General features: G+C 45.2%; 1 protein-coding gene across 1 annotated transcript in view; it reads left to right on the forward strand.

Moving 5' to 3' along the window:
• Window positions 1-18255, forward strand: part of Cnst (consortin, connexin sorting protein) — an 80990-nt gene that overhangs the window by 56777 nt on the left and 5958 nt on the right. Inside the window, exons 5-9 of the mRNA XM_021169968.2 lie at window positions 1193-1279; window positions 1616-1730; window positions 2921-2942; window positions 3112-3208; window positions 6405-7288. Coding sequence (XP_021025627.1) covers window positions 1193-1279; window positions 1616-1730; window positions 2921-2942; window positions 3112-3208; window positions 6405-7288 — 1205 coding nt within the window. The remainder of the gene's footprint in view (window positions 1-1192; window positions 1280-1615; window positions 1731-2920; window positions 2943-3111; window positions 3209-6404; window positions 7289-18255) is intronic.

Genomic DNA, 18255 nt, shown 5'->3' on the forward strand with positions numbered 1-18255 from the left:
AGCCTGGGCAGAGGGTGCAGAGCCTGGGCAGAGGGAGCAGAGCCTGGGCAGAGGGTGCAGAGCCTGGGCAGAGGGAGCAGAGCCTGGGCAGAGGGAGCAGAGCCTGGGCAGAGGGAGCAGAGTCTGGGCAGAGGGTGCAGAGCCTGGGCAGAGCGTGCAGAGCCTAGGCAGAGGGAACAGAGCCTGGGCAGAGGGAGTAGAGCCTGGGCAGAGGGAGCAGAGTCTGGGCAGAGGGTGCAGAGCCTGGGCAGAGGGAGCGGAGGACTTGTGCTGCTGCTTCTGGGCCCAGGAGTGTTAGGTGATAAAGTGAGAACTGCCCTCTTAGTGCTCGTGGTAAGGCTGCAAAGCTAAACTTTGGAGTCCTCTCTCTTTTCTGGGTCAACATTCAGGACATTGCCCAGAGGAAGCTGGGCAGTTGGACAGTATTCCGGATTGTGTGGTGCAGATGGAAAGCCAAAAGGTCATAAGAAGATCAACCACGAAAAACTGCAATTCCGTGATAATTAGGAAAGTCACTGTGGGGAATTTTTATATATATATATATATAAGACCCATGTCATGTGATGTTTTCATGATTTAGCATGTTATACTTTTGACTCATGGGAGGAAAGTGTCCAATTAAAAGTAAGGAAAGGGTCCGGGAACCAGAAAGAAACGTTGGGTCTCAGAGTCAGGAAGTCAGCTAAGTAAAAAAATTAAAGAAAACACACAAGCTCCAAGATCTCCTGTGGGCCCTCCTTCCAATCGGATGGCTTTACTGAGTACTAGATGTGCAGGCCTCGAGTAAAGCCTTTCATTTCTCTGTGCAGCTAGTGTGGAACCCAAGTCCCTCGACGTCACCGTTCCATGTGTGCACATGATGAGATGTGCTTACTCATAAGCCAGGAAACCTCAAGTCAGCCGTGCTTACATTTGAAAACATTTAGAGTCGGCTCATCTTTTTGATCAGGTCCACACATTTTTTTTTTTTTTTTTTTTTCCGAGACAGGGTTTCTATGTATAGCCCTGGCTGTCGTGGAACTCACTTTGTAAACCAGGCTGGCCTCGAACTCAGAAATCCGCCTGCCTCTGCCTCCCGAGTGCTGGGACTAAAGGCGTGCGCCACCACATTTCTTGACTTCTGTAGGACATTCCTTAGCAAACCTGGGAGAGGGAGTCTTGATTTCTATTTTCCTCAAGATTTTCTGTTCAGATGAGAAAGCAATGAAATTTATTCAGCTTGAACGGCTATATCATGAGCAATTGCTTGCAAATCTTTCTGCCATTCAGGAACAATGGGGTAAGTACAGACTGACCTGGAACTGGGAATTAATGTAACAACTTGCTAGCATTGACCTTGATTTGCATGTTAAAAAGTTACTGTTGCAAAGCCCAGGCTGGGGGTGTAGCTTAGCATCCAAGAGCCTGCCTGCCTACCAAGCAAGGGCAAGGCCCTGAGTTCCCCCAGCACCTGGTGAGAGGGAGAAGGCTGACGGTCAGTATCTTACTCTTCGTAGCTATTTGCTAATTGTGTTAACTTTTGGGTTGCCTGAGAAGCTAGCTGTATATTAATTATTACAGTGGAGCCTAAATAGATTTTGTAAGAACCAGTGACTAACAAATATTTTAAATTTAGAAACAAAATGGAAAGCTGTCCAGCCACGTACAGTGACGCCTCTGAGAAATTCAGAAAAGGGATTTAATGGTGAAGATTTTGAACAGCTTGCTAAAATTTGCACAACTCACCAAGAGTACGTATGTTATAATTTATTTAAAGTAAGTTGGAGCGGATTGAAGATATACAGTACATTGAGCATGGAAATGCATGAGCCATTTCTTTGTTTTCTTGACATTTTCAACTTAAGAAACTAAACTGAGTATAATAATTTTTTTTTAAACCTCACCTGGTTTCCATAGGCTTAGAGGATCCTTCTAACTAGAAACATTGATAATTTTGATACTTTCTGATTAAGGGATCAGACAAGTCAAATGATCTAAGTTATGCATTATGACTTTTTCTGTTTTTTAATCATTTATTATTTTAATTTTATTAAATGTATGGATATCTATATATTCACTATTTTTATTTTGGCTGTTTTCCAGTGTTTGTATGTCATAAGAACAGTTGTAACATTTTAAAGAACGGTCTAAGCAGCACAGTATGTAGTATTTAACCTAAGTGAAGGAAACCTTCATCCACCAGGTACTTCTCAGTTGCTTCATCTGTGTAGAGCAGCTAGATTTTTAAGACTACATTATCCTAAGAGTTAAGCTTCACTGAAGCACCAAGTCCGTCATCCCCTTTCTTCCCCTGGGATTGTAACTTAGGTCTGTAGCTGAGTTTACATGGCCTGTGAGTTCATAGAGGATAATGCTACTGTTTCTAGATTCTTCGGTACACCCTTGTTCCTGGGTTCCATTTTATCACATGCAGGGTCAGTCTGCTGTACTGCTGTGCCAATGTATCGTATGACCCCGTGGCAGCCTGCTTGCTCATCTCGTTTACATGTAGACATTTGACCTGTTTCTTAATCCCAAGTATAGTGATAATAGTAAAGCTAGAATTTATTTCACCCACACCTGTTAGAGTGGTATTCCTTAAGACCGAACACTTGGAAGGTACTTGTCTGTCCATGGGTAATTCCAGCTAATTCTCTTCTGCCATGATCTGTTTCAAACTGAAATTTTAAAACGTTTGTGGGGTGTGAAAAGCTCCCGTAGCTTGTGTGGGGCCTTGCAGTAGCAATCGGCTGGTGGAGGAGGCGATCACAACCTGCAGCTCTCCTTTGAACCACGGAGGCCGGTGGCAGTATTTCAGCCCTGGGAATGTTCTGCGCTAATATTAGAATGCAGAGAGCTCTGGTTTTTTATAGTCCTTTCAGTGACATTTGTTTGGAAGCATGCTGTACTTTTAAAACTATGTTTTTCTTCTTTCCTACAGCCCTCTCTTGTCCAAGCTTAAGGTAAGAGGTTTCGCTTCTGGAAGCACTCGGGAGCCTGTCAGCACCTTACACTGTGTGCCAGACTGGCCCAGAAAACCTTCCCCCAGCATGCCTGCAGTTTACTAGCTTAATACAAGTTTCTCAAAAAAAAAAAGTCATGACTATCTTTTCCTCTTTAACAACTTTTTAGATAGCGCCTGTGGAACCGTCACCAGAGAGGAAAAGCCTTGCGAGGGCGATAATGTCTGAAGAGGCAGTGGGGACAGAAGCAGCAGCCAAAGAGCCAGGTCCGTGCAGAGAACACTAGAGAGCTTACAGGAGCCCCGTCACCTGCAGCATTTAAAGTGTTATATGTGAAGTGCTGGGTTGGAATATTTTTATTTAGGTTTTTGTACATATACTTTTAAAAAATAGAAAACCTACATTTCTATATGTATTTCTATTTTTAGATAACTAGAATAGAATATAAATTCTTTAAAATCTAAATATTTTCTATGACAGTATGGAAAACATAATATAAAATGATTATACAGAGTGGTCTGAAATAGCTTTGGGGTATTTAGACATTCTTTCTTGTTTAAAAACAAACAACAACCCAAAAAAAAAAACCAAACTATTACTGAACAGATTAACCAGGTACAAACCTGTTCTGTAAGCCTAGCTAGGGAGAAGTTCTGTCTGGAGAACTTATAGAACGTTATCCTGTCTCCTTTGTTAGCTAACATACTGTGTGTGTGTGTGTGTGTGTATGAGTGTGTGTTTGTGTGTGCAAGTGTGTATGTGAATGTGTATGGCTGTGTATGTGTGAATATGTGTCTGTTAATGTGTGCGTGAGAGTGTGACTGTGTGTGAGAGACACTGTATGAGTGTGTGTGTGTCTGTGACTATATAAGTGCACGAGTGAGTGTGGCTCTGTGTGTGTGTGTGTGTGTGTGTGTGAGACTGTGTGTGTGAGACACTGCATGTGTGTCTATGAGTGTGTGTGTGTGTGTTTCATACCGCTTTGTGTGTATGTCTGTGACTGTATAAGTGCATGTGCAAGTGTATCAAACAGGCTTTGGGAAACATTTCTAAATGTATTTACAAAGCTTTAGGAATAAATATTTTTCAGGACATTTTTATCCTGATGATGATTTTACTATCAGTTTATATTATGAACCTTATGATTTGAACTGTTTTAAAGAGAGATGGTGGGGCTGGTGAGATGGCTCAGCAGGTAAGAGCACCCGACTGTTCTTCCAAAGGTCCTTAGTTCAAATCCCAGCAACCACATGGTGGCTCACAACCATCTGTAACAAAATCTGACTCCCTCTTCTGGTGTGTCTGAAGACAACTACAGTGTACTTACATGTAATAAATAAATAAATCAAAAAAAAAAAAAAAAGAGAGAGAGAGAGAGAGATGGCAGGCATTCTGAGTGAGCCTCCCTGACAGTACAGATGTGGCTGTTGCCATTCACTAGCCCTCTGCTCTACCAAAGCTCTTGTTAAGTCAGTTCTAAATCTTCATTTCCTTTTCTCTTATGACACAAATTAGGGGTTTTGTTTTGTGTCAACCCCACACGCTCATTTTTTTTTTCTAGTAATTTTTTTAAATGTCAGAAACCAGGGTAAAATAAGCTTTATTGCAACTTAATAGACACTGTGATGTGCACCTGTAGTCCCAGACCCGAGAGGGGCCGGCAGGAGAACAGGACTCAAAGTTGTCCTCCCTAGTCACAGGGCGAGTTCAAGCCTGGCCTGGGCTGTAGAAGATCCTGTCCTGAGTCATGTCCACACACACACATGCACCCAGTAAAGGGACGGTCTCAGGAGTCACCCAGTTTGCGTGTGGCCGTGCCTCCACGTTGTGTGCACTGGGAAGATTGCTGTTAGGACCCCTGAGTGTGAAGCGAAGCTTAGCACTACATGCAGCCCAGCACTGGCCTGTCCTCTGCTGCGCTCTCTGTGGTACAGATGGGGAGGCCGAGGCACCACAGTTAAGGCCATTTGTCTGGTGCTCTGGTTCATAAGTTAAACCTGGATCCTCGCTCTTCTAACTGAATACCTCATTTTTTGACTGAGTAAACTATTGGGATTATCACTGGCTTCAACAATCCAAACACCAATATCCATCACGATCCTAGACAAGGAAGGGCATCTGGCCCCACCTCGGTAAAAGAATGTCTTTAAGAGAGAATTGTCAGTGCTGTGGATGCCTTTCCAGTGTAGCTTGGGGCCCTGAGCTCTGCATCTTTCTCTGTATTTCGTCCTTGTTATGTATTGTTCTTTCCGTTATGTGGAGATCCCCAGCCTTGGGGGTTAACAGACCAGGAATGTGCTGCCTGGTCTCAGTGGACTTTGACTGAGCTTGACCCGTTTCCCACCTGACTGTAGCCTTTCTTACTTTGACCTTTGCCCCATACCCTGCCCGATAGATGCCAATAAGCTTGGGCCAGGCTCATAACCCATGGGGACCTGTTGTCTTGCAGCCAAACCTTGGACTCTCCAGAAATGGCCACTTCTCAGTGCTCTCTGATATCTGAAGTTGGGGGTTGGGAGCCAAGGGCCGTGCAGAACTCTTCCAGTGCCTCCTCTGCATGAGAGCAGAGTCTGCCATGCCATTGCAGCCTCTGCGGCATCTGAGACAGAACTTAGGAAATACCTGGTCTTTGGGATGGACTGCTTAGATTGTCAGTTGGTAATTGAAGTTCTAGTAAACTAAAATTTAAAAGGAATAAAACTATTATTTTGTCTTACACTTTTGACTGTTTTTTGTGGAAATTATATATGCCCTCGTAGAATGTTTAGCTAACAAGATGAGAGGGCTTCTCTCTTGACCAATGGGCAAGTTCTGTTTTTTATTTACATAAAAGTTTTTTCTTTAAAAAGTATTGAGAGGTGGAAATTCAAACCTGTTCCTGCTTCTTGTCAGATGTATTCTTTATATTCCCCTCTGTGCCCATGTACTAGGAAGCTGCCTGTGCTCTGAAGGCACATTTTCAAAGGTGCTGTGTTCAGACTACAAGTCTAATCTGACAAACTCTCCTTCCTTCATTCTGAATAAACTTCGTCCTATTTACATCTTTATATTATTAGTAAGATTACCAGTTACTTACCCAATAATGGCATGCCTTAAGTAAGTAGAAGCTAAAAATGTTTTCTGGTTTATTAGATTTTTTTAAAAAAGAAAAAATAATAAATGTATTCATTTAAATATAAAAGACAAAAAATTCAGAATTTAAACTTTTATTTATAATGAGGACTGAATCATTCATTTATTTTAACATGCTTTTGAATAATCATTTTTCACTACATTAATACTATTTATTAATCACATGGCATGTGTGTTCTACCTAAGGACACTGCAGTGTAACAGACAGCATTTCTGTCTGAAAGGGTTAGAATAGTTTTGTGTCACACGTGTGCGCATGTGTCCCCCTCTACCTTTGTATGCAAAGCGTTGTTTAGAATCCAAAAGCAGCTTGTTTTTCTTCATATTCAGAGATTGAAACCTGTCCCGGCACGGATCCAAGTGGAGGCCGGCATGAGGAGGAGCCCCAGGAGAGCAGCCCCGGCTGTCATCAGATGGACTGGCAGACAGCTTCCCCCGACCTTCCAGGAACTGCAGGAAAGGACCACACGGAGGAGCTGCCCAGCAGCACCAATGCCACACTGGAGCTCCACACCCAGTCCCTGGAGACAGCCGGGAGCAGGTCAGGGCCAGCTGCTGCCTCGAATGCTTGCGAAGACAGCAGCTGCGTGCCGGCACCTCCCACAGAGGACCACTGCGGTGTGGCCAGAGACCCTAAGGTGGCTCCTCCTAGTGAGTCAGTGGCAGAGCAGAAACTCTCCACCAGCGACGACGACGTTGCACTGCCTGGGTTGATTTCAGAGGGTAAATATTCACAGGCACACCGGAAAGAACTCTGCCTTCCTCTGCAGGATGCATTTGAAGCGCTGCCCAGGGACCAGCCTCACAACAGTGAGGTAGCTGAGCCGCGGCAGCCTGATGTCACGGCCAGTGATGGGAAATCAGCACAGAGTCAGGCTGGCTTGGAGACTGGTCCTGAGAGTGCACTCTGTGGTGACAGGAAAGCCTCTGACGTAAGCACACTGTGTCTGGAAGTGTGTATGGCCCCAGAAGAAAGGCGGGACAGTGAAGACCGAGTGAGTAAGGAAACAGAAGACTATCTGCACAGCCTTTTGGAGAGATGCTTAAAGGACGCTGAAGATTCCCTGTCCTACGAGGACATCCAGGACGACGACTCTGACCTCCTCCAAGACCTCTCTCCTGAAGAAGCGTCCTACAGTCTCCAGGAGAATCTGCCTCCTGAGGAGAGCACGCTCTCCCTTGATGATCTGGCCAAGAAGATAGAGATCGCAGAGGTAAATCGGGGATGAAGAGCAGGGAGAGTAAGGTGCAATCTCATGTGCAAATCCTGCTCTGGTTAAGGGGACAATTCCATTAACATCCACATTAATTATTGAATGACTTGTACGTTGTTAAATCAGATGGCATTCAGTCACTGCAGTGCTTACAGTTCAGGAAGCTACGTTGTCTGCCTCTAGACAGAGGCACGGCTACCAATGCCATATTTCTTTTTCAACCTTGTGAGTTATCATTCTCGGGCTCAGATGAAGACAGATTGGGCACACTCGAGTAAGGAAGCCTTTCTCCTCGTATCCACAGGGAACGAGATGGGGTGTGTGTTCACTGTTCCTTCAGTGTGGGAACACGCGTCTCTAGACTACACAAGCAGCCTAACAGAAGGGAGGGAAGCTTTAAGATGAACTTTTAAGCTAGTAAATAGAGAAAAGAAAAAAAGGAACAGCAAAGAAAGATGGCTGTTGTCTTTTGTTTCATAAGAGAATTTTAAAAGTCCTGGGAAGAAAAAGATAAAAAGCTACGGAGGTGGGGGGAATAAAATAAGTAAGTCTAAGAAAACAGAGGTAAAATCCACAGTAGATAAACCAAGAGAGACAGGGGGAGAGCTGTCACAGAGAGTCACACCGGGCAGCTCCAGGGCAGGGCCCTTAGGCTCACCAGCCTCCTGGACCGTGGCTGTATCTCTCTGAGCCAGCTTGTGCTGGGAAACTGAGACCAGTGTTTCTGTGTGTGTGGTACATCTTCCCCATTCCCACCCCCCACCCCCACTCCTACCCCCACTCACCCTCCACCTTAGGTTGACCCTTGAGCTCATCCACACCCCTAAGCTCTGCCCTGGGAGGCTGTGGCAGGAGAATCACTGTGAATCTGAGGCCAGCCTCAGACATTGTGTGGCATTGTTTCAACCCTCTAAAATTCTCATGTACAGCCACTGTGTTCTAACAGCATTCAGGAAGACAGCAGGAAAATAAAGCAAAAAATAGCTAACAACTTATATGTGATAATGGAGCTCTGTGACGAGCTTCCTGGGACCACTGCTCTATTTCTATTTTATTTCCTATAAACTGTGGGGTTTTTCCTTTGACAAAATTAGATTTTTTTTTTAAAAGTAAAGCCTTAAGCTCAGTAGTTATTCTCATGCTTGTTCTTACCAGAGTCCCTGATTGTCAGATAGCTTCCACAAAACTATGATTTTTGTGTCTTAATTCTCTCTCTCTCTCTCTCTCTCTCTCTCTCTCTCTCTTTTTTTTTTCTTTTTTCAAGATAGAGTTTCTCTGTATAGCCCTGGCTGTCCTGGAACTCACTCTGTAGACCAGGCTGGCCTCGAACTCAGAAATCCACCTGCCTCTGCCTCCCAAATGCTGGGATTAAAGGCGTGTGCCACCACGCCCAGCCTGTGTCTTAATTCTCTTATCAGAATCATTTCTTGGAGTATACCGAGTGTCTGCTCAGCGATGGAATAGTTAGATAACAGGTGGCAGCATCTGGAATATAACGTGCCAAGAACTGTATATGTGAAAGGGTTAAAATGGTACTAATATGGTATAAACCTCAGCACAACTTTCAGAATAGTTTTTGAGAAGCAACAGCACTGACGGTGAGCAGAGCTGAGAGTGTTCTGAACACCGCTCTGCACAGGGCAACTGTGTGGGTGTGGGTGTGGGTTACAGCTAAATGGGGAGTTCCTTCTCAGATCACAGCGCGGTCTCTTCATGACACCAGGGCTAGAAGATTGTACATGGAGTTGAAAGTTGTCTCTTCTGAGAAAAAGAGTACGTAATGGTCTCCTTTGTAACATTTATTGGCCTGTTAAGTCTTTCTGTATAAGAACCCCCGAAGCTACATCCAGTTAACAAATCGAGTGTGCTCTGTGGGGCTATGAAATAGATAGTAAAACATACTTTCTGAGTACTTAAGTCTGGTGCCTATTCTAACCATATATTTTACTAAAATCTGCCTGTCTGCAAAAGAGCTTAAGCTAAAAGGCTTAAGTGTTTTCTTAATACTGTAAGAGTAAAGGTCTCCTTACAAGTGCAACTATCTGCATACAGACACATATATGCATTATTTGTCTCTGCCTGTTTGGAGACAGGGTCTCATGTGGCCCAGGCTGGCTCCCAACATTCGAGGTAGCCTTTAAGTTTTAGTCCACCTGCCGGCCTCCCTCCCCTCTCAAGTGCTGGAATTACTGGAGTACAGCACACTTTGGGTTTGTTTGTATTGAGGATAGCGCACAAGAGTCTTGCATGTGCTAGGTGAAGTTCTACTGCTGAGCTACACACACCCCAGCCCCTAGTTTTAAATTTTTTAATAAATAGATTCTGAAAAACATAGTTTTGGCTGAGGTACAAATGTGCTTTAAGCCAGTTTGTGCTTTATGCTTGCAGTAAATGCCTACAGCCATCCATCTGGCACTGTTGGACGCTGCAGAGTCTAATGAGAAGCTCGAGTTTATGGGGCTCCCTCATGTCATCGCTGAGTAACAGCCCGATGAGTGAGGCTTCCCTGCCCTTGCTGGGTAGTTTCGCCACACACTGCAGCCTGTCACTGTCAGTCCCTCTCCTGGTATCTGCCTGAACTCTGACCCCCTCAGGGCCCCCTTCTGATGGAAGCTCTTGACTACCGAGTGGTAGGGAGCTGGCATCTTTCTCTGCTGGCTTTTCTCACTCTGCATGGCTCAGCTGAACTTCAGGAGAACTTGTTTTTACACGGGCAGCCTCTTGTTATGTTTAGACATAGATCCATCTTATGTAATGAAATGAAGTTTAACTCTGAGAGAAGGAAAATCGGCTCCAGCATTTGAGCTCATGAGTATAGAGGCATGTGGAAATGAAACTTTCTAGACTTGAAAAGCTCTTTTCAAACCCAAGAATAATTTTGCTAAGCAATAGCCTAATAGCTGAGGCATTGCTGGGTTTTCTTATTAAAAAGAACGTGACCCATTGTTGACAGCACTGTCCCCACTGTTTATGGAAGAAATCACACACATGTATCTTCATTTCATAGATTTGGGGGTTTTATTTTAGTTTTTATTCCACTTATTCTGGGTGGGTTTGGATGCATATGCACCACAGGTCTGGGGACACTTACGGGAGCCTGGGGGTCAAGCTCAGGTTTTAGCAAGCACCTTTACCTACTGAGCCAACTCGGGTCCACATTTTTAGTTGTTTTAAGAGAGTTTCTCTGTGTGAATTGGACCACTGTCACTTAACTAGCAATCCTCCTGCCTCAGTCTCCCTAGTACTGCCATCATAAGTGTGTGACACCACACCTGGTTTATTTCATAGATTTTTTATAAGAAAAAAAGCTAGTTCCATGCAGTGTCAGACAGGAAGTTAGGGCTACTCATTTATCCTCACACTTAATCTTTTGTGACTGACTTCCACTGAATTCCACCGTAATACAAACGCAGGTAAGGTCGGGCTTGGTGCACATGCCTTTAACCTCAGCAGTCAGAAGCAGGCTAGGAGTTTGAGGCCAGCCAGATCTACATCATGAGTTCCAAGCCAACCAGCATAGCGAGACCCTGCTTCAAAACTAAACTAAAATTTTAAATTAACTGTTGGAGTTGGGGAGATATCTGAGAGGGTAACACCTTTGACCATTGTGCTGAGCGAGTGGGTCTTGGGAAAAGATGTCTTAGAAACAGCAGCCATGGCAGGTCTGCTCAGAAGGGCTCTTTCTGGAGAAGCAGAGGGATAGCTTGCTCACTGAAGATGGTTTGCCTTCCAAGAGCACCATGGGCGGGAGTGGTTGACCCCTGGTTTATGTAGCACTCTAACTAGTCCCTGAGTAGCGCTCTAACTAGTCCCTGAGCAGCGCTCTAACTAGTGACTGAGGAATACCCTGGGACTGCCCATTTTTAATTTGTGCCAGATGGTATCATTTTTGTCTCTTGTTTTTAGACTGCTTCTTACATTTCTAGTTAGCTAATGCATCTTGATTGACATGTTTCTTTTACCAAGTTTCTTTCCTGCTTTAATTACGTTTCAATTTTACATATTTACTGTTCTTCCTAGACATTTGCATTAGCTATTTCCTGCAGTTTCCTCTCCTTTGTTTTATCCCCTCCCCATCCCCACTGATCTCACATGAGCATTATGTAAACGTGGAGTCTCAAACTGATACCCAGAGGGCCAACCAGGTCAAACAAATGCAGGAAGCAACTGGCCTGTAGGTCAGTAGGGATGTTCCCCTGTCTAGAGGTTTCATCTTTTTAAAACTGCTTGGAGTTGGAGAGGTGCCTCAGTGGTTTAGAGCCTTTGTTCTTCCAAGCGCCCAGGTTTGGTTTCTAGCACCCACATAGAGGCTTGAAAATGTCTATAACTCTAATTTCCGGGGCATCCAACTCCTTTACTCCTTGAGTACCAGGTACACACATGGTGCATATACATACATGCAGGGAAAGCATTCAGAAATAAGCATGAAACAAGCAAAACCTCTAGTAGGCCTGGGCACACTGGCACACACCCTTAATCCCAACACTTGGAAGGCAGAGAGGCAGGCCAGTATCTGTGAGTTGAAGGCCAGTTGGAACTACATAGTGAGACCCTGTTTCGTAAATACATAAATAAAACACTATTGAGTCAGACTACATCCAGCTCCCTAACACTCTGCCTGCTGACTTTAAACCTCTGCCCTAAAATATCCTTTGTGCCACCAGCCTCTTCCCAGGGCTCCCTGTAGCTTCGTGGGAAAGGCTCAGCTATGTAGCATGAAATCCAGAATTCTTGGTAGTCTGGCTGGTCCCCTACCTCCAGGTCCACCTGGCACATTCTCACCTCTGTCCCTTGCCACCTGGGTTCTGTCAGTCTTAGTGATGCACCATCTTCTATCTCTGTTCCTTCCCAAGCCTCAACATTTCAGACCATGCCATTTCGGCATGAAAGTGCCCAGCACAGTACCCAAATTCATGAAGCCGCTGTTCCCTTGGAACCACTTTTCAGAATCCCTGGTGATGGAGGGGTGGGGCAACATTCCCCTTAAGGCATTCTCAACCTTCCTCATGCTGGGACCCTTTAGTACAGTTCCTCATGTTGTGGTGACCCCCGACCATAAAATTTTTCCATTACTACTTCATAACTGTAATTTTGACCGTTATGAATCATGTAAATACCTGATATGCAGGATATCTGACGTGCAACCCAGGGTCATTTTTTAAATGTTTAAAGGGTCATTCCATCCTCCAGAGGGCATTCAGCTCACAGGTTGTCCAGCTGTGGTCTTCCCCCTAAGACATAGGCGTGTTTCCTTCTACACCAAACTGCCAGGTCCTGAGAGAGAAGGATCCTATTAGCTATGCCCCTGTACCTCTCTCTAGCCTCTAAGTGTATGCTGGGTGCATCTGTATGGAGATCCCCCGCTGTGTATTCACTTTTCTCTCCAGCATGCTTACACTACTTGATAGAGACCCAGGGACAGCAGTAAGCATAGATCAAGTCCCTATCTTCCTGAAGCTTGCCTTCTAGGTGGAGAGGTAATTGTAACCAAATTCACATATAAATAAACAAGGTAGCTTTAAATATTAGGAAAGGCACCAGTGAGATGGTAAAGGCTCGGCTGATAAAGGCAGCTGCTGCCAAGGCCGAGGACTAGATCCAGACCCCCACGGCAGGGGAAGGGGGAAGGGATTCTGGGGTTTAAGTAGGAGGGCGTGCCTGGCACTTATGGTCCCTTTCTTACCGCTCCTTTCCCATCTTGTACTTACTAAATTGTCTGTTTTGCAAGTAAGAGCTAGTTACAAAAGCCTAGTACCCGATCTAGATATTTAGATGCATTAGAATGTTCCTGGTTTCCTTTTTTAACAATAAGCTTTTTCCTTCTTAAGCTTTTAGAAATTTGCCAGGCAGTGGTGGCGCATGCCTTTAATCCCAGCACTTGGGAGGCAGAGGCAGACGGATTTCTGAGTCCGAGGCCAGGCTGGTCTACAGAGTGGATTCCAGGACAGCCAGGGCTATCAGGGATACACAGAGAAACCCTTCTCGAAAAACCAAAAAAAAAAAAAAGAAAAGAAAAGAAAGAAAAAAAAAAGAGAAATTCAATATGGCCTATTTCCCTTATAATTTCGTTTTCACTTGGCGTCTCCTGCAGCAGTGTCCCAGATTTAGCACTGGGAGGCCTGAGGAAGCCGGAGGCTCTTCTGTGAAATGGCTTCCCACATCTACTGGGCCTTACCTGGTCCAGCCATGACTTGTTCTGTCAAGTAGCTGTGACGTTGCGACAGTAGCCTTCTACGGAAGATCTTCAATCTTTTACCCCTTCTCCATGACAGTGGCAAGAATCTTTTAACTGGGAAGCATAGGAGGTAGGAAATACAAGCAACAATTGGAAAGCCAGAAGCCTTGCAACTTATCTGAAAGATCTTATTCATTTCAACCTAATTGTAACAAAGCATGCTGCACAAAGGAAATCCTAAGAGTACAGATTAAGCCTTTGTATTTAACCCTGAGTCAGTTGCTGGCAGTGTGTGTGAGCCCAAGCACACTCTGTGAGGCCCTTTACCCTTGGCTTTTCCTCATCTGAGAATGGCTGCAAGCCTTGCGGGGACTGAGCTCCGCATGGCACGGGGATGTCTGTTAAATGCACAGTTCATCTGCAGTGAAGTCGCTGGCTTGTATGTGTTATCTGTCAAGTTCATTGGAAGCCGAGCTCGTGTTCTTGATGAGCCTGTAGATGAAGAGTCTAATTTGGGTCCATTCCCCTTTAACCTGATGAAGAAGGACTTGTGACTGACTGCAAGGTGTTGTGCTGTCCGTGTTAGGACCTGCAGTTCCAGGGTCTCGGAATCACTTAGTTTCGTGTACTCTGGTCCACACTTAAGGCAGCCATTGGCGTTCGCTTGATGGAGATGAGCTGTTTATTTGCAGATACGTAGTACTAGACCAGATGGATTTTTTTTTTTCCCAGCCCTGCATTAGAGAGTGCCACCAATTACAGTAATTACGGCTCAGATGTTCTCAGTGGATGAGCTGAGCATACATTGTTTAGGTAAGAAAGCAATTTGCTAATTGAAACCGGAAATTAAATTTGCTGTTACAGGTAAAGCTTTTTGGGAGATTTAAATTTTCTTTATTTTTGTCTAGCATAGGCAAGGCCCTGGTCCTGAAGCACCATGGAAAAGAGGGAGGGAGGGAGGGAGGGAGGAACAGAGAAAGGAAGGAAGAGAAGGAGGGAGGAAGGGAGTGAGTGAGAAAAAGAGAAAGGGAGAGGAGGATGGATGGATGGACAGACAGACAAACAGACTGAAAAGCTTTTTACCTTAATACTTTTGTTTTGTTTTGTTTTTGAGACAGTATCACTATGTAGCTCTGGCTGTCCTGAAGCTCACTGTGTAGTCCAGCTCGCCTTGAACTCACAAAGATCTCCTGCCTCTACCTCCCAAGTGCTGGGATTAATTAAAGCTGTGCGCCACCACACTCGGCCTCTTATTTTATTGTAGCAACAACAACAACAAACCATAGAATGACTTTCCGGGCCTTGTTCTCAGGAGACATGTTGCGGTGAGCTGTATCTGGAGGCTCTGTGTAGAGCCATCTGGCATCTTTAGCAGGACACTGTGAACAGGCCACGGTCTCATTCCAAGTAATTCCCCTTCAGCTACAGAATGCTGGCATATTCCACCCACCTAAGTCCTTTGTTATTCATTCATTCATTCATTCGTTCATTCATTAAATCCTGACAGAAGTTTCCCTTCCCGGTCCTCCCCCCACCTTTTCCCACCCCACCCCCTATCTCCTCCTCTTCAGAAAAGAGCAGGCCACCCATGGGTGTCAACCAGCCATGGCCTATCCAGTTGCAGTAAGACCAGGTACCTCCTCTCGGAGGCCAGTACCATGCGAGCTCTCTAGTCGGAGGCCAGTACCATGTGTGCTCTCTAGTTGGTGGTTCAGTCTCTGTGAACCCCTAGGAAGCCAGGTCGGTTGAATCTATGGATTTTCTTGTGGTGTCCTTGAGCCCTCTGGCTCTTACAGTCATTTCTCCCCCTCCTCCTAAGGATTCCTTCAGCTCTGCCTAATGTTCGGCCAGCCGTGGTTCCCTGCATCTGCTCCCATCAGTTGCTGGATGGAGCCTCTGTGATGACAGTTGGGCTGGGCACCATTCTATGAGTATATCGGAATATTCATTGTTAGGAATCATTTCGTTAGTGGTTAATTGTTTGGTTAGTTGGGTAGGTGGTTGGTGTTTTGTTTTATTTTGTTTTTGTTTTTTTGCCATTCAGGTTTGGTTCTATCCCAGGTCTCTAAGCTACCCAGCCTCTAGTCCTGGCCCTCCATCCAGGCAGTTAGGGGTTGATTGCCATACTGGGGTATAGAGAGATTCTGATTGAGTTGTAGGAGGTCCATACGGGGCAGGATTCCTCAAGTGAAGCAGGTCTGATTTCTGAATGCCATGTTGTGGGAAGTAAGAGTTCTGTTTCAGGTGAACGCAAACCTTTTATCCCAGACTATTGGGGTGTGGGGGGGAACAAAACAAAACCAAAGAATACATCCTAAGTATCTTGCATTCAAGAATTTCACTCCTTGGCTGGCTTCTCCCGTGCTCAGTCCCATTGTACATTGTCCATGTATGTGCCGTAGGAACCAGAAAATACTTAACACAAAGAAGAAAGAAAAACCCAGAGGAAATATCATTGGAAGAGCACCCCTCCTTCTCGGTGGACACTGGGGAAAGGTGGGAAGAGGGGTGTAGGGCACAGGGCTAGAAAACGAAAGAGCTTCGTTGGTAAGGAAGCAGACAGATGCAGAGTTGAAGCCCTGGGGAAGGGCAATCACAGCGACTCTGACATCCCACACCTCTGTGCAGCTCACACTCAGAACACAAGGTGGGCCCTCTGTAAGGCTCCTGTCCCTTAAGGCCTCTAGGGCCAAGCTCCCCAAGAAGCAAGGTAGGGGCTGATTGCTGCCACACTGAGACCCACTGTGCTATTCCAAGGGACAGCTCTCAAGTCTGTCATACTTGCAACATCATTTGATAAGAGTTTGTTTCTTAGCCGGGCGTGGTGGTGCACGCCTTTAGTCCCAGCACTTGGGAGACAGAGGCAGGCGGATTTCCGAGTTCGAGGACAGCCTGGTCTACAGAGTGAGTTCCAGGACAGCCAGGGCTACACTGAGAAACCCTTTCTCGAAAAACAAACAAACAAGCAAACAAAAGAGTTTGTTTCTTGAATTACAGATGCAAAATTAATATCCCAAAGATACACTTCACATGAATGCTGCCCTGCCCTAGGGCTCACCCTTCCCACTGCCCTTTTGTGTATGCATGCCAGGGAGGGTGTTGGATGACTTCTCTCCCTCTGTCACATGTTGGCTTCACTCTGCACCCCATCTCCAGCTTCAAGGCCACAAGGGCATGGACCCCCCAGAGTTGTTTACCTGGGTGTTGGGGATCCAGACTCAGGTCTTCATGCTAAACGGCTGGGCAGGTTAGGGAGCTTGCTGCCAAGCGAATGACCTGAGTTCAATCTCTGGAACCCACACAATGGAGGGGGCAAAACTCCTGCAAGCTATCTCAATCTAACATGTGTGAACACACACACACACACACGGAATAAATGCAATTTAAACTGCATCTTAACTCGTAAGCTAGAGTCACATCTCAGAAGTAGAATTTTTGCCTGGCACACAGTGGGCACTCCTGCAGTCCTACTCAGAGGCCAAAGGACCATTTAAGTCCAGGAATTCAAGGCCAGCCTGAGAAAATAGCAAAGCTCTCTGTGAAATGAAGAATAAAGCCTTCTTGTGGTAGGTAAATACACTACAGCAAATATATAACAGAGAAATGTGTACTGGGAAGAAGGAATGGAGGCTCTCTGAGGCCCCTCCCTTTTGTTTCCATACTTTACAGAAGTAAAAAAGATTGTCCTTTAAATATCTTTCATTAAAACTAATCTCTACTTTCTGTCCCTTGCTTTTTAATATTTTTGTAAATTTATTAATCTCTATTGTGTTGATGCATGTGAGTGCAGCTGTGTGCCTGCCAGACAGCCTGTGAAAGCCAGAGCACCGTTGGGAGTCAGGTCTCTCCTGGGTGAGATCTGGGAGTCAGGGTTGTCAGGCCTGTGCAGGGCTGCTTCTGCTGACGGAGCCATGTCACCGGCCTCATTGCTGCTCTTTAAAACTGAATAGGATGTCTTTGACTTTCAGCTTAAGCAAGGCACTTGTAAAATTCACTTCCCATTGTCTTATGAAGGAATCAGTCAATATTCACTTCCCATTGTCTTATGAAGGAATCAATGTTTTTTCTAAAACAATTTTAAAAAAAAAAAAAACTATTTCTTCATATATTTGTACCTGTAAAACGATTTACATTCCTTTCTTTATGGAGAGAGATGCTTGTGCCACAGCCTGTGTGTGAAGGTCAGGAGACAACTGGAGGGGGCTGTTCTCTCTTCCCAAGGACAAACTCAGGTAGTTGTCAGGGTTCGTGGCAAGCATCCTTACCCACTGAGACATCTTGCCAGCCCTGTACTTAGCATTTTAATGTCACTAAAGTACTTTCTCAGAATAAGGATATCTGAAATACGTATTTCCTATAAAAAGAATAAATTGCTAGCTTATTGATTATTTTTTAAGATAATGGTTTCTATAGACCCATGTTCAGAGAAGCCCAGTTGAAGACAACTTGTCTGGAGTGATTTGCTCCTAAAAGCCCTGTATCATAAAAAGCACTAATGGAATCCATAATTATCCGAGATTGCTGCTGGAGCTGGAAATCTCGTTAAGTACTCTGTGCCGTTGATCAGATAAATGACGTTACAGGGAGTCCTAGCTTACAGCTAGGACTGACGTGCACAGAGCTGAGCCCACACTGCCCACCCATGTCATCATCTAGAGTATGAAACAAGCAGGCACCTGCTCCCCGTGGGCTGGGGTGTACACAAGTGAGCAGCTACATCCCCTCCTGTCTCTTCAATCTCTCTCTCTCTCTCTCTCTCTCTCTCTCTCTCTCTCTCTCTCTCTCTCTCTCT

The sequence above is a fragment of the Mus caroli genome, chromosome 1 (assembly GCF_900094665.2).
Source record: "Mus caroli chromosome 1, CAROLI_EIJ_v1.1, whole genome shotgun sequence".
In the NCBI taxonomy this organism is placed as follows: Eukaryota; Metazoa; Chordata; class Mammalia; order Rodentia; family Muridae; genus Mus; species Mus caroli.